Below are 24,660 nucleotides of genomic sequence, written 5' to 3'. Positions count from 1 at the left end.
GATATTATATATATACAACTCAAAAGTGTGCTACGAGTGCGTTCACACTCGTGCACTAATAAAAGGCACGATGGCCCTTTATTCCCAACAAGGCCTGAGCTGAGAAACAAACTTGATGCCAAGTCCATTAAGGGCCTCTTCATGGGATATGGTGAAGAAGGCGAAATGGGTTATAGGATTTGGATACCCCAACTCAAGAAGGTTATACACAGCCGAGATGTTGTTTTCAATAAGGCAAGACTGCTTCAAAACAATTGTGCCTCAAAAGATGACCATGAAAGGGTTAGATTTCAGCATGACCAGCCACCTGTTAGACCCAGTTTTGACCATCAGGATCCACCACAAAGGACTGAAAATATTGATCATCCAGTGGTTTTGGAGCCAGAAGATGTTGGACAGCAAGGTGAGGATCCTGAAAGGAATATGCAGCCAAATAATAATGCTGAAAATGGTGCTGAAAATAATGGACAGCAGCCTAACAATGAGGATTTGGACATGTCACCTGATGTTGATCCATTTCCTGACAATATGGATCATTGGGTGAGACATTCTACTCGTATAAGACGAAATGTGAGTAGATTTGACCCCTCGTTGCACTACATAATGTTGACCGATGAGGGAGAACCTCTTACATATAAAGAGGCAAAGGCATGTGAGCACAACAATAAATGGGAGCTTGCTATGCAAGAAGAGATTAAGGCTTTGCATTCTAATAATACTTAGGACTTGATTGAACTGCCCAAAGGAAGGAAAGCTATTCCTAACAAATGGGTATATAAATTTAAGACCGTTCCCAAGTATAAATCAAGGCTGGTTGCAAAAGGATATGCTCAAACTAAGGGCATAGATTTTCAGGAAGTGTTTTCTCCTGTGGTAAAAATGACCACGTTGCGAGTGCTATTTGCTATAGTAGCTGCACTTGATCTGGAATTAGACCAAATGGATGTACATACAGCTTTTTTGCATGGTGACATTGACGAAGAGCTTTACATGAAACAGCCTGAGGGCTTTGTTATTCCTGGAAAGGAACATTGGTATGCAAGCTCAATAGAAGCTTGTATGGGTTGAAATAAGCTTCTAGACAATGGTACAAAAAGTTACGCTTTTATGCTCAAACATGAGTACAAAAGAAGCCATGCTAATCACTGTTTGTATACTAAAAGAGATGAAAGTGGCAACCCAATCATTCTTGTACTATATGTAGATGATATCTCATTGCTGCCAAGAAAAGGAGCACTGTTGATGTCCTTAAAAAGCAGCTGAAATCTGCATTTTCAATGAAAGACCTTGGGGAAGCTGAACATGTACTTGGAGTAAGAATTAGGAGACAAAGGGAGCAACACACATTGTATTTATCTGAAGAAAAATACATTGACAAGGTGCTGGACAGATTTTGTATGGCTGACGCAAAGCCTCTAGGACTGCCATTACAGCCATATGATTAAGTCTCTAAGGAAGATTGTCCTAAGACACAAGAAGCAATCAGTGACATGCAAGGTGTACCTTACGCATCAGCTTGTGGTTCACTTATGTATGCTATGGTTGCTACTAGACCTGATATTGCCTATGCAGTGGGAGTTGTAAGCCAATTCATGGTTAATCCGGGCAAGGCACATTGGAATGCAGTAAAGTCCATTATGAGGTACTTAAAAGGGACTAAAAACAAATGACTCTGTTATGGAAAAGGCCCATTAGAGCTGAAGGGTTTCTGTGACGTTGACATGGCAGGTGATGTGGATACACGGAAATCCGCAAGTGGCTATGTATTCACACTTGCAGGTGGTGCTATATCATGGTGTAGTAGGCTGCAAAAGGTTGTTGCTTTGTCCACTACTGAGGCAGAATATATCTCAGCCACCGAGGCTTCCAAAGAAGCAATATGGTTAGGACTTTGGTTTGCCTGAAAAGGCACCCATTCTTGGTTGTAATAGCCAGAGTGCCATTTGTTTGGCAAAGAATGCTATGTTTCATGCACGCACAAAACATATTGATGTGTGATATCCCTTCATTCGAGAAGTGCTTGAGGATGGCCTTATCACATTGATAAAGGTTCACACATCATAGAACCCTGCGGATGTACTGACCAAGTGCTTACCCAAACCACAACATCAGATATGTATACAAATGGTGGGAGTCACGTAGCTTAAAGGCGTCATTTATGCCTTTAAGTGGGAGGTTGTTGGGGTAAAGGCCCTAAACGAACCCCTTATAGTGTGTACATATATATAGGCCTATTTATAAAGGCCAAAAGTCACTCATCACCTTTTTGTTATTTTTGGGCCAAGTTCAGTGTGAACTTGGCAAACCCTAAATGGGCCATATAAAACATAAGTTAAAAACTTTTGGATCTCACTTCTAAAAGGTGAGCTCCTTCAACCATTGCTCCCTCTCTCTCTATATATATATACATCTTTTCTACCATAGCTCCACTATTGCATCTAAAGGGGCTATACTAGGGTGAATCCTGAGTATTCCTTAGCCCTATTGACATCAGTCCTAACCCTTACACACCATCACCCACTCTCTTCTGTCTCTATATGGATGAGGTATCACATTACATAAGAGATTCAGGGGTTTGAGAGCATGCCTAGCAGCAGGTATAGCTATACAAATATTACAATATGCTAATGATATTGTGCTGATCTCTGACTGTCTGGAGGGATTGGAATTTGAAGAAAACTGTACTTGTCATTGCAGTGTTTCTCATGAAATAAGAGGAGATACCATTGCCTCTTTAAGCACGCCTTTCTATAACTTAAGAGACACAAGGAAAAGTTGTTGGACAACGGTACCGCCACACAAGCTCACGAACAAAGAACAATCACAACTTTCTTTAGTCCCATCACTTTTGCTCATGCTACAAGTCAATCAAGGGCTACACAAATGGGATCCCAACCTAGATATAACAAAGGGGTTATAGTAGATTAAGCGATAACAATTTTTTCTGCACTTAGACCCCGGCTTCATGGACCATGATCTCACCTTCATGGACCATCGCAAGTGCTTTCCTCACTTCGGAGACCTCTCCATTCTGGATTGACCTATGCTAGAGATATTTTGAGGACAAAAATCACAATATATCTGACTTGAAAATCGTAATGTACTGATAACAAGATTCTTTAGTCTCTTTTTATCTTTTTTTACCTTTTTTACGAGTAACATTTATTTTGGTTTGTTCTCAAAACCAAGACAACATTGAAGATGTAGTCTCTTGTTTGGTCTTATAGGCTATTTTGGCCCCTTAAAAGACATTACTATATCTTTCTTTCTTTTTGTCTATATTCCTTCATCTCAGATACTTCTTGCTTACATTTTCTTATCAGTCACACCAATACAAAATTGCGTATATCCTTTTGAATCTCTTATCTGTTCTACCTTCGAACTCTGTTTTTCTGCTCTCTGTATATAACCAAACAGTTCAAACACAAAGGGAAGTTTCTTACACCCAATGTTTTTTCTACCAAGGCTATACTTATGAAGGAAGCAGAACAATGAAAAGTTCAAATTCGCTCCAAAATTAACACAATGCAGTGCTATTACTGAGTCTTGTTTTATCATTAGATTGTCAAAAAAGGATTGATGACAAGGGAAGATTTTGAACATGTTCGTGAAAAGGCATTGGCTCTTTTTGCTTTTGGACAGGTATTTCTCTTTATGTTAATGGTGTGCCTTCTCTTGCCTTGCATGTAGACTTTGTATAGCTCTCTACAGCTAAGACTCTTGAGTCTTGAATTATTTCAGCAAGTTGCTTTGGAGCATGGTTTAATTTTAGTGGACACCAAATATGAGTTTGGAAAAGCCCCAGATGGTTCCATTCTCCTGATTGATGAGGTAAAGCCATAGTATGGGTTACATGCTTTCTGATTGCATGATTGATTACTTCATCTCTATTAGTTGCTTTTTATATTAGGACCCATTGAATTAGGATTTCTTAGAAGTCGATTTCAGCAACAACTTTGGCATTGAAGTCCTTAGTGTTGTCTTTTGATGTGGAATATTGTATGATAGTCTTGTCATGCAACGTTTATCCATGAGGTTGTATTCTAATATACAAACACCGAGTTTCATTATGGTTATGGTAACCAATGTATGAAGATTTACTCACAGGTTCATACACCAGATTCAAGCAGATACTGGATTAACGAGTCTTACGAGGCTCACTTTAAGGAAGGGTTAGAACCAGAAAACATTGACAAGGTAAAATCCTTTAGTATAATTCATCATATTTTGTCTAAGAATCTAACAGCTTTGTGTCATTTCTATTAATATGCAGGAGTTTTTGCGTCTGTGGTTCAGAAGTAAATGTGATCCCTATAAAGATAAGGTGATAAAGCAACCTGGAACAATGCATTCTGTTTCTTGTTCCGTCATGCATTTTATATGTTCTTGCTACAAAGAATCCATTAATTTGTTTTGTTCTGGTTTTGATGTTCCACTCTTTAAGCACTTTGATGTGAGTGCGTTTGCCGTTAGTCCTTTTTGGCAAATTGCCAATGCTAGAATCTGTGTAGGGGCAGGGTATTAGAAATATTGAGAATCGAGTAGATAGGTATATAGAGTTACAACTGCAGAGATGGATATATGTAAACAGAATTTCTATTACATATGAGAGTAGTTCAAAATGGTAGTTTTCCCATGCGCTCACACCTTAGAGCTTAGATAGGATATGGACCGGCTCACTACAAAATTAGTGGGGACTAATGATCAATCTGACCACTGTGTGAGAAAAGTGACTTATAATCTATGTTTGGTCTTAGTATAAATGTGCAAGTCAGTTGACAGTAGTGGAGATATTCCTTTTCTGTCAACTGACTTGTCATTTAATATGACCCAACTCCCTAGGTACAGGCTAGTGCTAGATAATACTTATCTTGAAGTCAATGACGCATACTTCAAGACTAAGTACATCGTAACTTGCCCACAAAATATTCTAGCTGACTTGATTAGCCAATCCTTTTATCTATTTCTCTCTTTCCTAAATATATTGTGTCCTACGTATCTACGGTTTCCTAGATTAACACCTTATCGACCCATATGGTCGAGTTGCACACTAGCCGCTCCTCATTTGGGGCGCTATCACAAAATGTGCACTCTAAGAGCACATATGGGGATAGATTTACAACTTGGGGCTGATCATTGATTATATCTAACACGCCCCCTCAATGATCAACCCATTGAGTTCACTTGGAATTGGGCCAACACCTAGTCGTCGAAGGTGTTGTTGCAACTGTTCTGCTCCAAGCGCCTTTGTGAAGATATCTGCAGCATTTTCTGATGTTGGACAGTACTCAAGCTCCACAATCTCATCATTTATTAGCTCCCGCACATAGTGATACTGAATCTCTATGTGTTTAGTATGTGCATGAAATACGGGGTTCTTGGCAATGGCCATGCAACTCTGATTGTCACACCTCAATACCGTTGCCGTCCTTATTGGGACTGCCACATCCATAAGGATTCTTCTTAGCCAAACTACCTCGCATGCCGCTATGCATGCTGCTTTGTATTCTGCCTCCGTTGAAGATAGTGCCACTGTTGGTTGTTTTTTACTACTCCATGAAACAGCTCCAGATCCTATTGAAAAACAATATCCAGAAACTGATTTTCCGGAATCACTATCTCCAGCCCAATCGGAGTCGCAATATCCACTAAGTTGGTCAATTGTTGGCTTGTAGAAGATTCCATAATTTAAAGTACCCACAATGTACTTTAATACACATAGAGCAGCTTTCCAATGAGTCTCCTTCGGCTTGTTGCTGAATCGACTCACCACATTGACTGCAAAACAAATATCCGGCCTAGTGTTGCATAGGAAAATTAGACTTCCTACTAGTTGTCTATACTTCCTTATGTCAACCATTGGTGATGAGTCTTCTTGGGATAGCTTGCAGTTTGACTCCATTGGAGTCGACTTCGACTTGCTGTCCATCATCCCGAAGGTCTTCAAGATCTCTGTTGCATACTTTCTTTGTGACATGAAGATGCCGACCGAGGTTTGCCAAACCTCAATTCCAAGGAAGTAGTGTAGAATCCCCAAGTCTGTCATTTCAAACTCAGTTTTCAAACACTCTTGTGTTTGGCCAATGCACTCTTCATGGTCACCAGTAAGTACTAGATCATCCACGTAAATGATAATGATGACTTGTTTCCCGTCCTTCATTTTGACATACATACTTGCATCCGAAGCACATTGCTTAAAGTCGATTGATCGTAAGAAGCTGTCTATCCTCTTGTTCCAAGCTCTTGGTGCTTGCTTTAGACCATATAGTGCCTTCTTCAGCTTACAAACTTTGTTTTCTGAATTTGGTATCTCAAACCCCGGTGGTTGTGTCACATATACCTCCTCCTTGAGATGCCCATTCAGAAATGCTGATTTGACATCCATTTGATAAATCGGCCATCCTCTTGAAGCAGCCAACGCTATGACCATTCGAATTGTTGTCATGCGAGCTGTCGGGGCAAATGTTTCTTGTACATCGAACCCTTCAATTTGGGAGTATCCTTGCGCTACTAGCCTGGCCTTGAATTTCTCCAAAGAGCCATCAGCTTTATACTTTACTTTCCATACCCACTTCGTGCCTATCACCTTCTTCTTTGTTGGCCTCTCTACCAACTCCCATGTGTCATTTTTCATGATGCTATCATATTCTGATATCATCGCCTCTTTCCACTTCGGGTCGGCCATAGCTTCCTCCACCGAGGTTGGCTCACTCACTGAGCCTATGATGTCCACCATCAGAGCCATGTTGACAATGTGGTCAGAGGTTCTTCCTTGCTCCTGTATTCTTCTTGATCTTCGTAATCCATCAGTTGAAGTTTCAGGAAACTCAACTTTAGGAGTATGATCATTGAAGAGTTGTTGAGCCCACTTAGGTATTTTCTTTACATGTGGGACTGGCATAGGCTGAACTAGTGAACCATTACCATCAGATGGTTCAGCTTCCTTTTTTGGATAATGGGTCGGGATTGGGTAAAATACTTCTTCAGTTGATGAGATAACTTGAGAATCGTTGTTCTCAGCTAGCTGTGGTTGTTCCTCATCGAACACCACATCGCGGCTTGTCAATATCTTTCTTGCCTCTGGATCGTAGAGTCGATAGGCCTTTGACTCTTCACTATATCCGAGAAAGATACACTTTTTGCTTTTAGCATCCAACTTCTTTCTGCTCACATCTGGAATATGTGCGTAGCACATACACCCAAAGGTTCTGAAGTGCAGCACTGAAGGTTTCTTGCCTGAATAAGCTTCTTGGGGTGTTTTCCCTTGAAGTGCCTTCGTGTAGCTCCGATTGAGGATGTAAACTGCTGTGTTCACTGCTTCAGCCCAGAATGGGTCGGGCAGCGCTTGTGCCTTCAACATACACCTAGCCATCTCGACAACTGTTCGATTTCGACGTTCGACAACGCCATTTTGTTGTGGGGTGTAGGCAGTTGTAAGTTGGCGCTTAATTCCATGCTCTTTGCAATACTCACAGAATTCTATTGATAAGAATTCTCCACCTCGATCAGAGCGTAGCTCCTTCACTAACTTTCCAGACTCTCGCTCGACAAACTTATGCCATCTTTTGAAGATTTTAAAAGCTTCAGCCTTCTCCCGAAGGAAGTAAACCCACATCTTTCTGCTGAAGTCGTCGACTATTAGCATATAGTAGAGAGATCCACCCATTGCAGGAGTCACCATTTTTCCAGAGAGGTCAATGTGTATTAGCTGTAGAGGAGTCTTTGCCCGATTTTGACTCTCTTTTGGAATGGCTGATCTTTGATGCTTGCCCATCATACAAGCATCACAAACATGACTTAAGTCAGATAGGGTTGGCAACCCAACTACCATATTCGACTTCTTCATCTCCTTCAACACAGCAACGTTGAGATGCCCAAATCTCTCATGCCATTGCTTTGTGTTGGTACTTGTGCTGTGGTCAGTAGAAATGGTAAACGCGCTCAGCTCATAGAGATTGTTGCGCCTCACCCCTATTCCTACAACCTTGCCAGCAGAATCTGTTATTTCTGCACCCGACTTCTTGAATCGAACATCAAGACCCTTTTCAGTCAGTGCAGAAATGGACAGTAGATTCTTCTTCAGATCTGGCACGTACAACACTTGAGAGAGATGCTTTGTCCCACCGGTCGTTGCTTTGAGGGAGACGGTTCCGGTTCCTTTGGCCGGACATCGAGCATTGTTCCCGACCACAACATTGATGGGCTCTTGTAGAGGTGTCCAAGAACTGTACCAGTCACGATTACTGGTCATATGTCGGGATGCTCCACTATCGAGAATCCAAGACTCATCAACAACTTGAGTGTCAACTGAAGAACACACTTCTTCAGTTGCGACCCATAACTCTAGTTCATCTACGACATTGTTAGCGGACTCGGGCTCTCTCCAAGAAGTCTTATTAGAACCATTCTTCTCATCCGCCATCTTCTTTCGACAATCCTTGATTGTGTGACCCTTCTTGTCACAGTAGAAACACGATCCATTGAACTTCTTCTTCTTCGGTATCCTATTCGCATTGTTTGAATTGGATGCCCCTTCACCCTTAGTCCTAGAGACAAATGCTGAATCTTCCCTTTCTTCTCTTGTCTTCAGCCGAAGCTCCTCTTCAAGCAGCATTGCACTTAGTTCATCAAATTTTAAAGGAGTGGGTCGAACCTGAGTGTTCAATGCTGTCACAATGCCATCATACTTGAAAGGAAGTACTCGAATGCACCGACGAGCCATATCCTCTTGAGAGACGACTACTCCAACAGCCGCCAGCTGATCTTGAAGATCCTTAATCCTTTTTACAAAGGATTCTACTTTCTCTCCATCAGCGAGCTTCTCTGCAGCAAGCTGATTTTCGAGGTTTTGTATCCTTGTATAGTTTCTGGTCTCATACTGGCTGGCCAATATGCTCCAAGCTTCATGTGCCATAGTTGTATGTTGCACTAGTGTTAGTACGGAGTCACATACACCAGTGACTATGGTACATAGCGCATCAGCATTCCTTCTCTTCCAGGCTCGAAGTAGATCAGCATTTGGAGGAATTGATGTGGTAGGGTGTGCAGGGTCAAAGGTTGCCATGGGCTCAGGGTCTCCCCCTGTGGGTCCCATGATTGTTTCCAACAACTCGTAGGAATCCAAAATGGCAGACATTTTGAACTTCCATAGAGTGTAGTTGGTTCCATCTAGCTTTCCATCAGACAATGGAGGTGGGCGAATGCGCAATGGAGCAGCTGCAACATTCGTGGACAAGGCCATTGATACTCTGTCTCTCTCTCTGTCTCTCTCTCTATTTCTCTCTATTGCTAGACAGCAACTACCCGTATATACCTAATCTAGATCAACCTCTTCGCTCTGATACCATATTAGAAATATTGAGAATCGAGTAGATAGGTATATAGAGTTACAACTGCAGAGATGGATATATGTAAACAGAATTTCTATTACATATGAGAGTAGTTCAAAATGGTAGTTTTCCCATGCGCTCACACCTTAGAGCTTAGATAGGATATGGACCGGCTCACTACAAAATTAGTGGGGACTAATGATCAATCTGACCACTGTGTGAGAAAAGTGACTTATAATCTATGTTTGGTCTTAGTATAAATGTGCAAGTCAGTTGACAGTAGTGGAGATATTCCTTTTCTGTCAACTGACTTGTCATTTAATATGACCCAACTCCCTAGGTACAGGCTAGTGCTAGATAATACTTATCTTGAAGTCAATGACGCATACTTCAAGACTAAGTACATCGTAACTTGCCCACAAAATATTCTAGCTGACTTGATTAGCCAATCCTTTTATCTATTTCTCTCTTTCCTAAATATATTGTGTCCTACGCATCTACGGTTTCCTAGATTAACACCTTATCGACCCATATGGTCGAGTTGCACACTAGCCGCTCCTCATTTGGGGCGCTATCACAAAATGTGCACTCTAAGAGCACATATGGGGATAGATTTACAACTTGGGGCTGATCATTGATTATATCTAACACAGGGGACACTGAAGTAGAGTCAGCTATTGAGGCCAAAATAACATGGGGCCAACTTTCTTAGAAAAGGCCGTGTGCATCTGTTTTGTTTCTGCAAGGTATATCTCTTGGATCCTTTGATTTCTTTTGTGTGAGCTCTACCTACATAGTTAGCTACCTTGAGTTTTCCTACCTTCCTCTGCATACTTTACCTTCTTGGAAGTTTACTACCACAACTTTCTACTGTATGTCACGGTTTCCTTGAAACACAAGTCTGAAATATCACATGATAACTTTGGAGCTGATATTTTGTTGGGTAAATAACAGAAGGAACCTCTGAAGTTTCCTTATAATTTTATTGATTCAGTCGTTGACATTGATTCTAGAGTTGAAGAACTCCATACATTTGGACAAATTTCCTTTTGGGTCATGTTGTTGAAATTTTTTGTTGTAGTGTCCACAAGTCCACTTCTACAAAGTGCATTGATAAGAGAACTAAAATGAACATCTAGCTTCAGCTCAATTGCATGAACTCTGTGAATACATTGGGAGTTTCTATATGAAACCCTCCTTTTGAATAAGCATTAGGCAATGTGGAACAGGTCAACATGCTTGGAGCTACCCCTTCTTTTTTCCTTCTCTCAAATCTTAGCTGACCTACCTTCATCTGTATGCTTTTCCTTCTTAAAAATGTTTTAGTCACAACCTTACAGGTTGGGTTTCCTTCCTTGGGGTCTTGTAAGGATGAAGACCTCACTAAGATGCAAATTGAGCACCGCAAAAGTTGCATGTCACGAGTCATGCAAGCTCGTATAGAAGGGCATCGCGCCTTTTATCGAGTCGGACGAATGATAATAAATGATCACGCTACTAATTGACAGCGTGTGGCCAATGTGACAGAAAATACACTTAGGATGACCTTATGGAATTGTAACGGTGCACTCTAGACACACCCTGGTCGCCTAGAGGAGATATATTAAAGGTATTAGATATACTTTTCTTGGTAGAAACACACCAAAGCCCAAATAGAGGAGTCCCACGAGTCGAAGGATTCCATTGAGAGTCCGTATTTAGACAAACCTCATGTCGACACACTACCAAAGGATTTGGAGGTGTTGCAATAATATTTCGGAGAGAGCTACATAATAGGATAGAAATACTAAGGACAGACCCAGACGCTCGTTTTATGTGGGTGAAAGTCCTCACTAGCAAGGACCATGCAATATTTTTCGCCATTTGTTACTTTCCCCGGAAAGTATCCCGTTATAATATGGCTGGAGAGGTGAGATTAGTTGATGAAGGAGTGCCGCATGGGCCTTCTCCATACGAACCTTTATCGGATGACATAATCCGATATTCTTCCCAAGGAGAAGTAGATTCCTTGTAGGAGATTTCAATGCGAGAACCCAATCCCGACAATGCACAATATTCAGATGGATAGAAACCTAGAAATGGTAAATGTCGATCCTTTAGACATAGGCACCACACATAGATCAAAAGATCAAGGTGCGGATGCCATGAGCTTTGGCCTTCATCTACTCGAACTTGGCAATCGACACCGGATGATCATATATAATGGTTTAGCCAAGTGGCCAGGCTCGGAAGAGCTCACATGTTTCCCACATGGAGGAGGGGAAAGCACAGTTGATTATCTAATAGGATGCCTTGAAGTTATCCACATGATTAACTCCTTCCGGGTGGCCCCATGTCCTATTGGCGAGGATCATAGTTTCTTATACTTTGAACTAAAATGTGATATCTCCAACGTCACCAACTCTAGTTAGCCAAGCCATCACACCACAATACATTTCACACATGAGCTCTTTGACATATACTCCCGACATGTTCAGGCCCATCTCTCCTCTCTTGATTCCTCCTTGCCTTTAGAAAGCCTTACTACGGAACTTGCACACATCCTTCACTCCGCAACAATTAGCAGTTTCCCATATACGAAACACTCCAATCAAGGTAGAGTAGGGTCCATGCCACAAAATAGATGGTATGATGAGGATTGTAGGGACTTACATAGACAACTTAAAGTATCGTACCTCAGTGGTACTATCACCTCACTACAAGCTCGCAAAGAAATGTGCAAGATGACATGTCGTAAGAGACGAATGTGGGAGGCATCCCAATATTGGAACTCTATCATATGCTCATGAGTAGCGATTGTGCCACTACATGGAAGAGACTACGAGAACCAAGACCACAAACACCCATCGAGGATCCCAACACTTGGCACACATATACAGAGAAACTTTACCAAGTACCAAACCAGCCACCCATTCCAATGCCTTCTACACCCCCTACCATGGGGACACTTTTCACGACCTCTAGGGTCACAAAGTCATAAAGAAATTACAACATAGGAAGTTCATGGACCACACATGATTGCGAGCAGAACACATCATATATGCGCAAAAGTGCCTAGCTCACTTTCTAACTCTAATATTCAATCGTGCCCTCATCGAGGGTTTTCCACTACAGTGGACTATGAACACAGTGCCCCCCATACATAAAGGAGGAAACCCCATGGACCCAAATACATATAGGACTATTATGATAGGTCATACACTCGCTAAATTATATGGTGCAATAATGGAAGTAGAGCTTAGCAATTATATGAAGACCTTAAATCTTCGAGCACCTAAACATGCTGAATTTGGGCGAGCCTTCTCTACTACAGTAGACATTCGGTTAAGTGCGTGCCCACATAAGTGCACCATTCTATTAAGTGCGCTTTTTTTAGTGGTCAAAATCCGGATCAAAAAAATTACATTGTTTCATGACGAAATTACATCAAACCAAGTTAAAACTATGTTCCAAACATTCAGAAAACAACAAAAGGAGCTTCTGTGGGTATGTCTATGTGTGTGTCATATGTGTGTGTTTACGATTACAAGGACATCCCACAAGTTTAGTCACACAGGAACCAAGAAGTGTTATGGTAACGAGAGCGAGTCCAAACATTAAGAAAACAACGAAAGGAGTTTCTGTGGGTATGTCATGTGTGTCATGTGTTCTACATGTGTGTGTGTGCGTGTGTGTGTTACGATTACAAAACTGTGATTTTGATTCTTGATTAAAGAACATAAGCAAAGAATGGAAAACAAATCTTGATGATCGTGAATAGTCAAGTTTTGTAGCAATTGGCTGTGAACGTGAGCTCTCCTTCTCCACGCGCAACATATCCATCTGTTCTCCTTCTCTTTCTGTGTGTGCCTGTATCACATCTGTGTGTGCTCTTTTCTTGCATGAAGAAAGCCTCTCTCCCTCCCTCTCTCTTTCTGTGCATCTTGTTTAGATGACAAAAGTTGCAGTCGGTGATTTATCTGTTGCTCCCCCTCTCTCTTTTCTTGTCTCCTCCATCTGTACTTCAATTCCTCAAACTTGCTGCTACTAGGAAGAAAACGCAAGAAAAAATCCCATCGCATGATGCATCCAAGGAAGCTCATTAGGTTTGTTGCATAATGGATGTATTTCTCAGATGTAGCAAAAAGACAAATACCATCTAGAATCGAGAAAGAAATTGAAGAGTGTGTATGGTGAAACTAGAAACATTTTAGGTTAATTTAACACATAAATTGATCACTTTTCTTATCAAGAATTGTATGATTAGCATACAGAAGGAAAAATATTTCAGAAAACCCTAAAAATTTCCCAAAAACCCTAAAATGTTTGAGAGAAAGAAATTGAAAAGTATGAATGGTGGAACTAGAAACGTTTTAGGTCAATTTATCACATAAATTTATCACTTTTCTTATCAAGAATTGTATGATTAGCATACAGAAGGAAAATATTTCAGAAAACCCTAAAAATTTCCAAAAAACCCTAAAATGTTTCAGAAAACCCCTAAGTGCGCAGCTCGGTTAAGTGCGCACTTCTTCCTTGCGTTCAAAGTGCACACTTAACCGAATGTCTACTGTATTGATCATATCTTCACACTTAGATGCTTAATTGACCAGACAAAGGATCACAAGAAGAAGATATATTGTTGTTTTGTGGACTTTGGCAAGCCTTTGACATAGTCCCTAGAGAGCGGTCTTTATTCATAGGATAAATAGCCAACCACATGATAGGATATCTCATCAAGCTTTTGAGGCATCTCGATCTCTATATGAGTCCGGTTATACTAGCTCATGGTATGGCATGATGGTGAGTTGGCTTCTTGAAAACGGTCTAAACATTAATAATCTACCTCCCCTTAGGTACAACCACGCGATTGATAATACTTTAATATCTCATGAGGATCGTTTTTGAGGCATCTCAATCTCTATGTGAGTCCGGTTATATTAGCTCATGGTATGGCATGATGGTGAGTTGGCTTCTTGCAAACGGTCTAAACATTAATTATCTACCTCCCCTTAGGTACAACCACACAATTGATAATACTTTAATCTCTCATGAGGATCGTAATAAAGTAATACGCCAAGAAATATGACAAATTTACACTCGGTATAAATGGATCACCCCATTAGAGCCACTCACATCTAAAATGTTGTACTATAAAGAACTCTTCATGCACTTCTCTAAGTTAGGTTTTATTACACAATCAAAATATCTAGATGTATTCTTACCAAATGCACTAAGGGTTGCCATTGGACTACTTAGAATATCATCTCACCAACTTGAGATTGACAATGGTCGTATTAATGGAGTCCCTAGAATAGGAAAAGATATGTAGATTATGTCACATAGAGATAGAGGATGAGTACCACTTTACATGCAAGTGTCCAACTTACACCGAGATAAAGGCAAAATACCCAGACATACTCGGTACCTTTCCCACCCTCCCCAAACTATTAGATACTCTAGATATAAAGAAATTAGGTAAATATATCTTAGAGCTAAAACAACATAGAGAGAATATACTACAAAATGTTGACAATAACGTTTCTAATATTCACCAGCATGTAACAAATGAAGTTTTTCACGGTCAGGGGGAGACGACGAATGTGGACAAACTTGCACCACTGGGCCTCTTCCTTGATGAAGCATACAACCAAATAAGAACCAAATGCCCTCGGATGCCGGGTTTCAAAGCAACTCGACGTGGTGCAGAAGCAATTAAGAAAATAAGGGAACGTGAGCTACATCACCTAGAAGCCATGGTTGGGGTACCTTCTTCATCGGGACCACATGTCACGCCCACACTGAAACCCTTTGACCCCCCACTTCTTTTCGAGAGGCTTGGATGGAAATGAAACTAGGCCTAGTACAAAGTCATTTCCTTTATTGAATATGTTACACCATAACATGTTTTGTACAAATACTAGAATTCTTTTAGCTTAATTTATATTTATATTTTTATCTGTATTTCGATGATTGGGTAGACACCCTATTTTATTGTACACTTATTGTCTCATGGGCCAAATTTTGGCCTTAGAAGACGTTAATATATCTTTCTTTCTTTCTATACACACAAACAAGCGAGAGCAACCTTCCAACGCCTCATAAGGAAGAAGAAGAGATTGTAATTGGCTAAATTTGAAGATCATTTGTATCTCTTGTTTCTAGGACAAGAAAGTAAAAGAGCATGGAAAATGTTTAATGAGAGGCCAACTACCACACAACTGACCTCACCTCAGGTGTGGCATGAATATGCAAAGGTTCTATATGATATCCTAGGGCAACCTCCTCTTCCCCACCCACATGGCTCATGCCCACATGAATCAACCTTTTTCACTCCACAAAATGTAAGAAATGCCATTGATCGGCTACAATTTGGGAAGGACCAAGATCATGATGGATTGGTGGGTGAGCACTTTATCTATGCCCGTGACACCTTGCTCCCATTGCTAGCACACATCTTTAATAGAGCCATGTGTGAAGGTTTCCCTACTAGATGGACTCAACATACCATTGTGCCAATCCTCAAGAGTGGAGACCCCATGATGCCAAGCAACTATAGGACAATCATGATTGGCCATTACTTGGCTAAACTATATGTCTCAATTCTAGAATCAGAATTGAGTATATGGGCAGAGCGGAATGGTTGTCATTCAGTTGGACAGGCAGGCTTTCGGAAGGGGTTTCACAACTTTGGATCACATATTCACCCTCCGGGCCCTTATTGAGGAGGGCTACTTTGTGGATTTCTGAAAAGCCTTTGACATTGCCATATGCTCAGGTTATGTAGCGCCTAGAAGCCCTTGGTGTTCCTATAGATATGCAATGGGGAATCGATGCACTCTATGAATCTATTGTCGTGGAGAAAACCGGCCTTAGGTGGAATCATGGAATTCGGCGCATGAAACGGCACTTACGCGTTTGCACTCAACCCAACACACTGTACATAACTAGGAATAGGCCGGCGTGATGTCTATATCCTAGGGAGAATATATTAATAGGTTAGTAAATCGAAGCGGATCTCTGTCCAAAGGGACAGAGAATAAAGGTGATGTGACCAGGATGTAACGGTCCCTCCTTGGTGGCCTATAAAAGGGAAGGGGAGAAGACGGAAAAGGGATCGCTTTTTGGTAAGGACAAGGTGTTGTCGGACTGGGAACCGAGCTCTCTCCTCCTCTATTGTTGTTTTCTGTAGGTTTTCTGAGTTGGTTGCCTCTGCTTCGAGGAAAGCCCGTGTGCTTTCCGGCAAAGACTCTACTGTGTGTGTGCATGGGCGTGTGATTGTCTGGGTTGGGTCTATCGCTGGCTATCCGGTTGTAATCTTGCAAACATTGTAACATTTACTGTTATTGGAATCGAATCTCTTGTTTCTCTCTCTCTTTGTGTTTCTGTGAGTCTCTCTTTTACGCGAGTGTGCATCTTGCTCATATACACATTAGTGGTTCATTCAGCTGGCAAGTGCTGTCAGTTGCAAACGGGCCTAACCGGCCCTATGCTTGCGCTCTTCTCCCGCTCCGCCTTCTTCTATCTCTTGCTCCTCGGTTCAGGGCCCCCGTGGTCCCGCCTTATTTCCTACGCGAAAGCGGAACAACACGACATCGTGTCAGGAAGTGCGGTCTTCCAAGGGTTTGTCAGAGGCAGTGACTAGCACAATCAGAGTGAAGCAAGGATGCCCACTATCACTCACTCTCTTCGGTCTCTATATAGATGAGGTATCACATTACATAGAGAGACAAGGGGGTTTGGGAGCACGCCTAGCAGGTATTGCTATACATATATTACTATATGCTGATGATATTGTGCTGATTTCGGACTCTCCAGAGGGATTACAAAGACATCTAAATGCCTTAAAACTATTTTGTACGGACAAAGGTTTGTCAATCAACATGGATAAAACTAAAGTTGATTGACACCACTCAAGTTGGGTAACAAGATCAGAACCGGGATTCTTCTTGGGAGAGGAAAAGGTGGAATACCTAGGAGTAACATTTACAGGAGGCTGCTTGTGCCCGACTTTCTCGTGGATATGCAGCCCTTGGTGCTCCCGAGAGACAATGTGCACATTTGTAGTTCCAAGAGCCACGAACTAAGCTATGGTTATTTGATACACTTGTCATACCAACTCTTCTCTATGGAGTAGAAACATGGGGACTGAGTCTTCACAATGCAAATCATTGGAAAGTTTTAGAGAGACCTTTAGTGTCAATGATTGCTCGCATGATAAGGAGCAAAGCATCGGTGCTCCACGATATAATTCGGGCAGAGATGGGAGCGACACCTATAATCACCGAGGCATTGTTCTGATCAGTGACATTTATCCAACGTCTTTGGGAGCTCCCTAAACGAAGGTACCCAAGGTTGGCACTCATGTCATCAAGACAATTGGCTGAAAATGGGGACATTCATTGTTGGTATGCTGAAATGCAGCAATGGCTCGAATCACATGACATGAGTATAAATGCACTGTCCTTATCTAAATATGACCAAAGTGGAAAAGAATAGAGTGATCCGAACTGATATTATTAACTTGGAAAACAAGATAACATGGATCAGCCCCAAAATACTACTTGGTACAAAGATGGCCCACTATAAGACACTTCTTACACACATCGGAGGATGGATTCATCATTAGGCCACCTTATATGGACATACATCTATCCTATGCGCTGCGTAGTGTGATAGGGCAGCTGCGAACTTCATCACATCAGTTACAAATTGAGGTAGGCAGATATACACAACTACCTCTAGAAGAGAGAAATTGCCAATCAGGGAGTGGAATCCGAAGAACACAATGTTTGTCACTGTGGTGTCTTTTATGAAATCAAAGGGAGATAGATACCATTGCCTCTTTAAACAAGGCTTTGGCCCACTATGCAGGGTATTGGAATATGAGGACCAATGGTGCCTAGGACTTTTCTTGCCAGAGCTGAAGAGACATTGGGAAAAGTTGTTGAAGAATACAACCACACAAGCTCATCCACAAAGAACAATCACAACTTTCTTTAGCCCCATCACTCCTACTAATGTTACAAGTCAATCACGGGATACACAAATGGGCTCCCGACCAGGACATAACAAAAGGGTTACAATTGATCGGGCAATAGCAATTTGCCGTGCATGTAGGCCCCGGCCCCATGAACCATGACCTCGACACCCTTGTCATCGACAGATAAAAGCCATTATCTCCCGCCATCGTATGTGCTTCCCTCGCTTTGTAGACATTTCAATTCTGGACCGACCTATGCTAGAGATCTTTCGAAGACAAAAACTACAATATATCTAACTTGAGAATCTCACATGTGTCAAAAACCAGATTCCCTCGTCTCTTTTCATCTTAATACTTTTTCTTCTTCTTTTTTGTTCTCAAAGACGAGCAACACTTAAGATGTAATCTCTTGTTTGGTCCTTAAAAGACGTTAATATATCTTTCTTTCTTTCTTATTTGGAGAGAGTTAAGGATAGAAGACAGGATCCAAATTCCATTCACATGGGACTTCTGCCAATTCTGCACGAATGACCTTATATTGGAGTCTGGGGTGCTGTCAATCATCGAAGCACTCATAAGAAGATGGGAAGTCTTTATTGGGCAACTATTGCAAGCTGACAAGGTAGGAACCCACATTATGCATTAAATTCAGCCAGTGCATGGAATGCTATATAGTCCAAAAACTTGCGAACAAGATGGTCAAGATGGACAAATACGACGAGGTTTATTTTATTTTGTAGCTCATATGTTTCACCACTTCATGCGCATTGCCCGTTAAATTCACAACAGTAAAAGAATCGTGTGTTGTAATTGGTTGTAATCCATAATTTGGTCACCCTAGATGATGAAGTCTATTTTTTATATCATTTAAGACCTTTTCCACTTGGCCTTTCCTCTTCCGCCTGGTTCAATATTCTTGATTTTATTCTAATTTCAATATGAGTAGGTCACAGTAATCTCATCTCTCCATTTATTTGTAAAACTTGAAAGTCCATTATGTGTTTATTCATGTATTTGAACCTTTATTTTTTACTTCTAAGCTTCACAATGATGAATGTAAATATTCAAGTATGATTTACAATGATGAGGAGAAAACAATATCTCTTAATAAGATCTTGGTCATTTATTTCTGCAGATATTACCTGCGGCACCAGTTGAACTTGTAACAGAGCTTTCAAGGCGGTAAAATCCCTTCATATACAATAACTAAATACTGTGTAATCTAATCTTATGAACATGATAATGAAAATTGGTAAATAGGAGTATTGAACTATGAGATAGTAAAATAACAATCATGATCTAGCCCATGGAGAATTTCCATGGATCTCAGTTGCAGTATTGGTTGCTGCTGACGGCAGCACGAGGATTAGTTGTCAGAGCAAAGACACTTAAGTGTCTTATCAATTTGATTCTCAACTAATTTCAAAAATGTTCGAAACTTGTTGAGCACTTCATCCTTGCTACGAATAGGGTAAACCCATACCTTCCGTGTAGCAACCATCGCATATATCAAACTGCCAACGGCAGAAGCATATGGAACCTTAGCCATTTCAGCCTTCTCATCATCAGATGTAGGGCTGTCTTCTGCACTGAGTTTCAAATATGGAGGCAATGGAACCCCAATTGTTTCCCCCCCTTCCATATTGAAACGCTGCAAAACCTTAGAGATATACTCCTGCTGAGATAAAAAGAGTACCCCTTTCGATCGGTTTCGGAGTATTCCCATGCCAAGGATGTGATTTGCATCACCAAGATCCTTCATATCAAAGCTGCCATGAAGGCTTTGCTTCAATGAATCCAAGGCATGAATATCCTTGCCAGCAATCAACATATCATCAACATACAAAACCAAGATAATCAGGCTGCCATCTCCTGCCTTCTTGGTGTACAAGCAGTGGTCCACTTGACTTCTACGAAAACCTTGAGACTGCATAAATGCATCAAATTTATGATACCATTCTCTTGGTGCTTGTTTCAACCCATACAAACTCCTTTTGAGCTTACAAACCATCTTCTATTTGCCTTTAGCCAAAAAACCTTCAAGCTACTGCATATATATGTCTTCATGCAGATCGCCATGTAAAAAGGCGGTCTTCACATCCATCTGTATGAGCTCCATATCTTCAGCTGCAACTAAGCCCAAAATGATTCTTAATGTAGTCATCTTGACCACAGACGAGAAGATCTCATCAAAATCAACTCCATATTCCTGCTTGTATCCTTTTGCAACCAATCTTGCTGTGTACTTTGGCGAGGAATCAGAAATGACCTTCATTTTATAAACCCATTTGCATGGAAGTGTTTTCTGCCCTTTAGGCAACTGCTCCAAATCCCAAGTGTCATTTTTCTCAAGAGATTCCATCTCTGACAGCATGGCTTTATACCATTTCTTATTGTCCTGTCTGTCCGTTGCTTCCTTGAAGCAAGTCGGTTCGCCACAATCAGTTACCATGACATAATCAGCCACATTGTTTGCATCAGGAACAAATCTGTCAGGCTGTCTAGTAACTGTAGACGATCTCCTAACCCAATGCTCATTGTTTGGTAGCTGTTGAGCCTGCAAATCATCATTTTCAATTTGCAGTCCAGGCATTTCAGCCTGCAAATCAGCATTCACAGCTTGCTGTTCTAGCTGTTCCTGCACATTTGGTGGCTCATCATTATTGGCAAAGGCTGGCTGATCATTTCCAACCTCATTTTCTCCATTTGCAGGTAAGTTTACAGCAGGTGTTTGCTGCTGTACAGCAGGCACATTTTCCTGTCTAAAAGGTATTTCTTCTCGGAATACAACCCTACGTGCTTCCTCAGTCTTTTCGGGTTGTTTATGCATGCGATTTTCCCGGAAGATAGCATCATTGCTGCGTACTATTTTTCTTTTCTCGGGATCCCACAATCTATACCCCATTTCACCGTCGTTACCGTATCCTAGGAAAATATATTTGCACGACTTTGGCTCAAGTTTGTTACGTTGTTCTTTACGAATCTGCACAAAAGCCTCACGGCCAAACACTCTCAAGTGCATATGACGGTGGCTTGCCCGACCACGCTTCTTGGGGTATTCCCCCTCCCAAAGACCTGTTAGGTGACCGATTAATCAAGTGAACAGCTGTCATAACAGCCTCTGCCCAAAAACCATGGGGTAACGCAGCATGAGACAGCATAGTACGGACCTTATCTTGAATAGTCGGATTCATACACTCTGCAACTCCATTTTGGGGTGGATTATAAGGGGCAATGAGTTCCTTCTGAACACTCTGTCACAAAATGCTTGAAAAGCCTTGGACACATATTCCCCACCATTGTCAAAGCGAAGACACTTAAGTGTCTTATCAATTTGATTCTCAACTAATGCCAAAAATGTTCGAAATTTGTCGAGCACTTCATCCTTGCTACGAATAGGGTAAACCCATACCTTCTGTGTAGCATCGTCGACAAAAGTGACTAAGTATTTGTTTCCCCCTAATGATAGCCCCGGCATCTGACATACATCTGAATGTACTAATTCAAGCGGGGACGACTTCAGCGAAAGAAACTTTTTATGAGATGTTTGTACATGTTTACCAGAAATGCAATGATCACAATGTTCAAAATCAGCATAACGAAGACATGACAAGTAACCCAAACGAGACAATACTCATGTGTCCCAACCGGCCATGCCATAATGAAAAACTAGGCTGCTCGGTTATGGCAACAACATGATCACTCACACTAGATACATGGAGAGGATACAAAGTATCACTTTTACTACCCTTGGCAACAACTCTAGATCCCTTACAAATCTTCCATTTCCCATCACCAAAGGTTGTGTGAAATCCATCATCATCTAGCTGTCCTGTGCTAATCAAGCTCTTCTCGAGCTGAGGTACATGCCGTACATGATGAAGTGTGAAAGCAGAACCATGCTGAAACTGTAATTGCACAGTGCCAATACTTGCAATTTCACATGCATAGTTGTCCCCAAGATGGACAACACTGTGTCGACCCCCTGTGTAATCTGAAAACCACTCACGATGAGGGGTGGCGTGAAAAGAAGCACCGGAATCGAGTATCCAAGTGTGCATGTCACCATCCGTATCTGCAAGTGAAGCATGTTCTCTATGGCATGATGAAACAAAGAGTACATCATTTCCACTATCACTATCATGAGTGACTACATTCAACTCTTCAATTTTAGTATTGCCTTTTCTAGGTTGCATGTCTCTCTTTTCTTCTATGAAATCATCTTTCTTCTTGGCCTTTCCTTTCTCTTTCTTCCATTTGAAACAATCACGTTTCAAGGCAACCATCTGGCTGAAAATGGAATTGAACTCACTGAGGTGAGTTGACATGGGTGTGCCCTCTGTTATACACAAATCCATAAGTTTCTTAAGCTAATAAACTTTGCTAGCCGCCGTCTTTTGGGCATACAGTTCCTCTAGTCTAGTCCATATAGAATAGGCGGAGTCCAAACCTTCGATATTATAAAGTAAGGCATTAGAGATTGATAACTCAATAGTCGAGCGTGCAAGCTCGTTCAACTCTAGCCAATCATCTTGGTCCATATCTGTAGGCTTTACCCTTTGACTTTTATATGCTTTGCATGCTTCTTTTGCAACAGGATGTTGTAGCACTGCTTTTTCCAAACTGCAAAGTTATGTGCACCCTCAAGCTTCTTGATGTGCATAAGGTGGCTACTGTCACTATTGCTAGTCATGATTTCTTAGCCCAAACGGAGGACCAAACCTCCTTTGCAGAAAACGTGACCTGCTCTGCAAAAAACCTTAAACTCAGCTCTGCAGAAAACCCTAAACTCAGCTTTGCAGAAAACCCTAAACTCTACTCTGCAAAAAACTCTAAACTCTGCTCTACAAAAAACCCTAAACTCAGCTCTACAAGGAAACCTAAACTCAGCTCTGCAAGAAACCCGAAACTCAGCTTTGATACCAGTTTGATGGCTGCACGAGGATTAGGGTTTAGGTCAAAAACAGAGAGGGAGAGAGTTTGAGTGAGAGACAAAGGGAGAGAGAGAGATGCACGCTGTCCTCTTTTTTTGGTTTTTAGATATTATGTATGTACAAGTCAAAAGAGTGGTACGAGTGCGTTCACACTCGTGCACTAATAAAAGGCACGATGGCCCTTTATTCCCAACAGGTGCATTGATCCATACATCCAGGAAACTCCTTCAGTCACTTGGTTACTAGTTTGTAATACTAGCAAACATCAACAAGCTTGGCGAGTTTTTATCACATTCAATTGCACTGGAGGCATTATACTGATGATAATTTTGTAGACAAAAGAACCTAGGATTAATTGTACAATCTTGTAGTACACATGTTTTTCTGTTAGATAATGGTAATGTTTCTCTGCAAGGTATGTATATTTACCTATGGAGCTTTGATGCAGATATATATTGTTGCATGACACCATTACAGGAAAAAAGCTTGAATTTCATGAGACAAAGGTTCTGTTGGTTTTGATTTTTCAACATGCATTGCTAAATCAATCCTTTCCTATATCTAGATGCTGACTTCTGCATTTCTTTGCCTTTTCTTTCTTTTAGGAGCCGATACACGATCGCATATCGAGGAATGTATCTGAAGCACTGACAACTCTATACGAGTTAACCTCTGCTAGTAGCAAAACAGCAAGTCAAAAATAACATCTTGATCTTATATTTTTGATGGGGTTCTTACAGCCTTCACTCTGATAAAGATGTACACTTTAGGTAAACTAAAAACAGAAAAATGTAAACTAATAGAATAAGCCAGATATATCTCATCATAAATACCTAGGACCACCAAGGAAATGTTTAGACATCAAAAGCTATAATTCACATATGTGGATGACCATCTATATCATGTGTTTCACTCAAGAATGCTTTATTGTGGAAATTTTTGACTAAATATGATTTTGCTTTTATGGAATTTTTGCTGATTATAAAGTATGTACATGCTATTGAGAGTTTTCCTTGGAATTCTGAACCTTATTTTTCGTGTTAACCACAATGTATATATACAACAATTTGCAAGTCACTTTAAAACACTAGGAAAACTTAGCAACAAGTTTAGGATTTGTGTCTTGTTAATACTAATAAGTATATCTTTGATTTGGTGGAGAAACTTCATAATCTCATTGTTGAAGTGTCTTATTGTCTTGTTAGTTATGACAAATTATATTTTAAACTACTTATGTTAAGAAATAGGTAGATAGATTTTATTATTGTCCCTAGAGATCAAATATGACTTATTAGACCAAAACTATTACATTTCTCGTAATACATATGAAAGTGAATAGTGACTCTTTATGTTTAAGAACTTCACCAATGAATGTTACAATTGAGGTTACACATTGTGGTTGTGAGAGAAATGTGTGCAAGGATTGGGCTTTGCT

The 24,660-nt window shown here is 40.9% G+C and overlaps 1 protein-coding gene across 2 annotated transcripts in view; it reads left to right on the top strand.

Annotated features, from left to right (window-relative positions):
• LOC147855580 (phosphoribosylaminoimidazole-succinocarboxamide synthase, chloroplastic-like) overlaps positions 1–24,196 on the top strand; it is a 33,749-nt gene extending 9,553 nt beyond the window's left edge. For both annotated transcript variants that reach the window (XM_087330684.1, XM_087330683.1), the window contains exons 6-12: positions 3,562–3,642; positions 3,742–3,831; positions 4,108–4,197; positions 4,274–4,324; positions 19,427–19,473; positions 23,674–23,731; positions 23,831–24,196. In XM_087330684.1, coding sequence (XP_087186810.1) covers positions 3,562–3,642; positions 3,742–3,831; positions 4,108–4,197; positions 4,274–4,324; positions 19,427–19,473; positions 23,674–23,731; positions 23,831–23,929 — 516 coding nt within the window. In that variant the 3' untranslated portion in view covers positions 23,930–24,196. The remainder of the gene's footprint in view (positions 1–3,561; positions 3,643–3,741; positions 3,832–4,107; positions 4,198–4,273; positions 4,325–19,426; positions 19,474–23,673; positions 23,732–23,830) is intronic.
• Positions 24,197–24,660: the final 464 nt, after the last annotated feature.

This window comes from Azolla caroliniana, unplaced genomic scaffold, assembly GCF_043228905.1.
Source record: "Azolla caroliniana isolate FFs.n. ecotype wild unplaced genomic scaffold, voAzoCaro1.0.p SCAF_14, whole genome shotgun sequence".
Lineage (NCBI taxonomy): Eukaryota > Viridiplantae > Streptophyta > Polypodiopsida > Salviniales > Salviniaceae > Azolla > Azolla caroliniana.
Note: the sequence above shows the minus strand (reverse complement) of the source record. Positions and strands in the feature narration are given on the sequence as shown.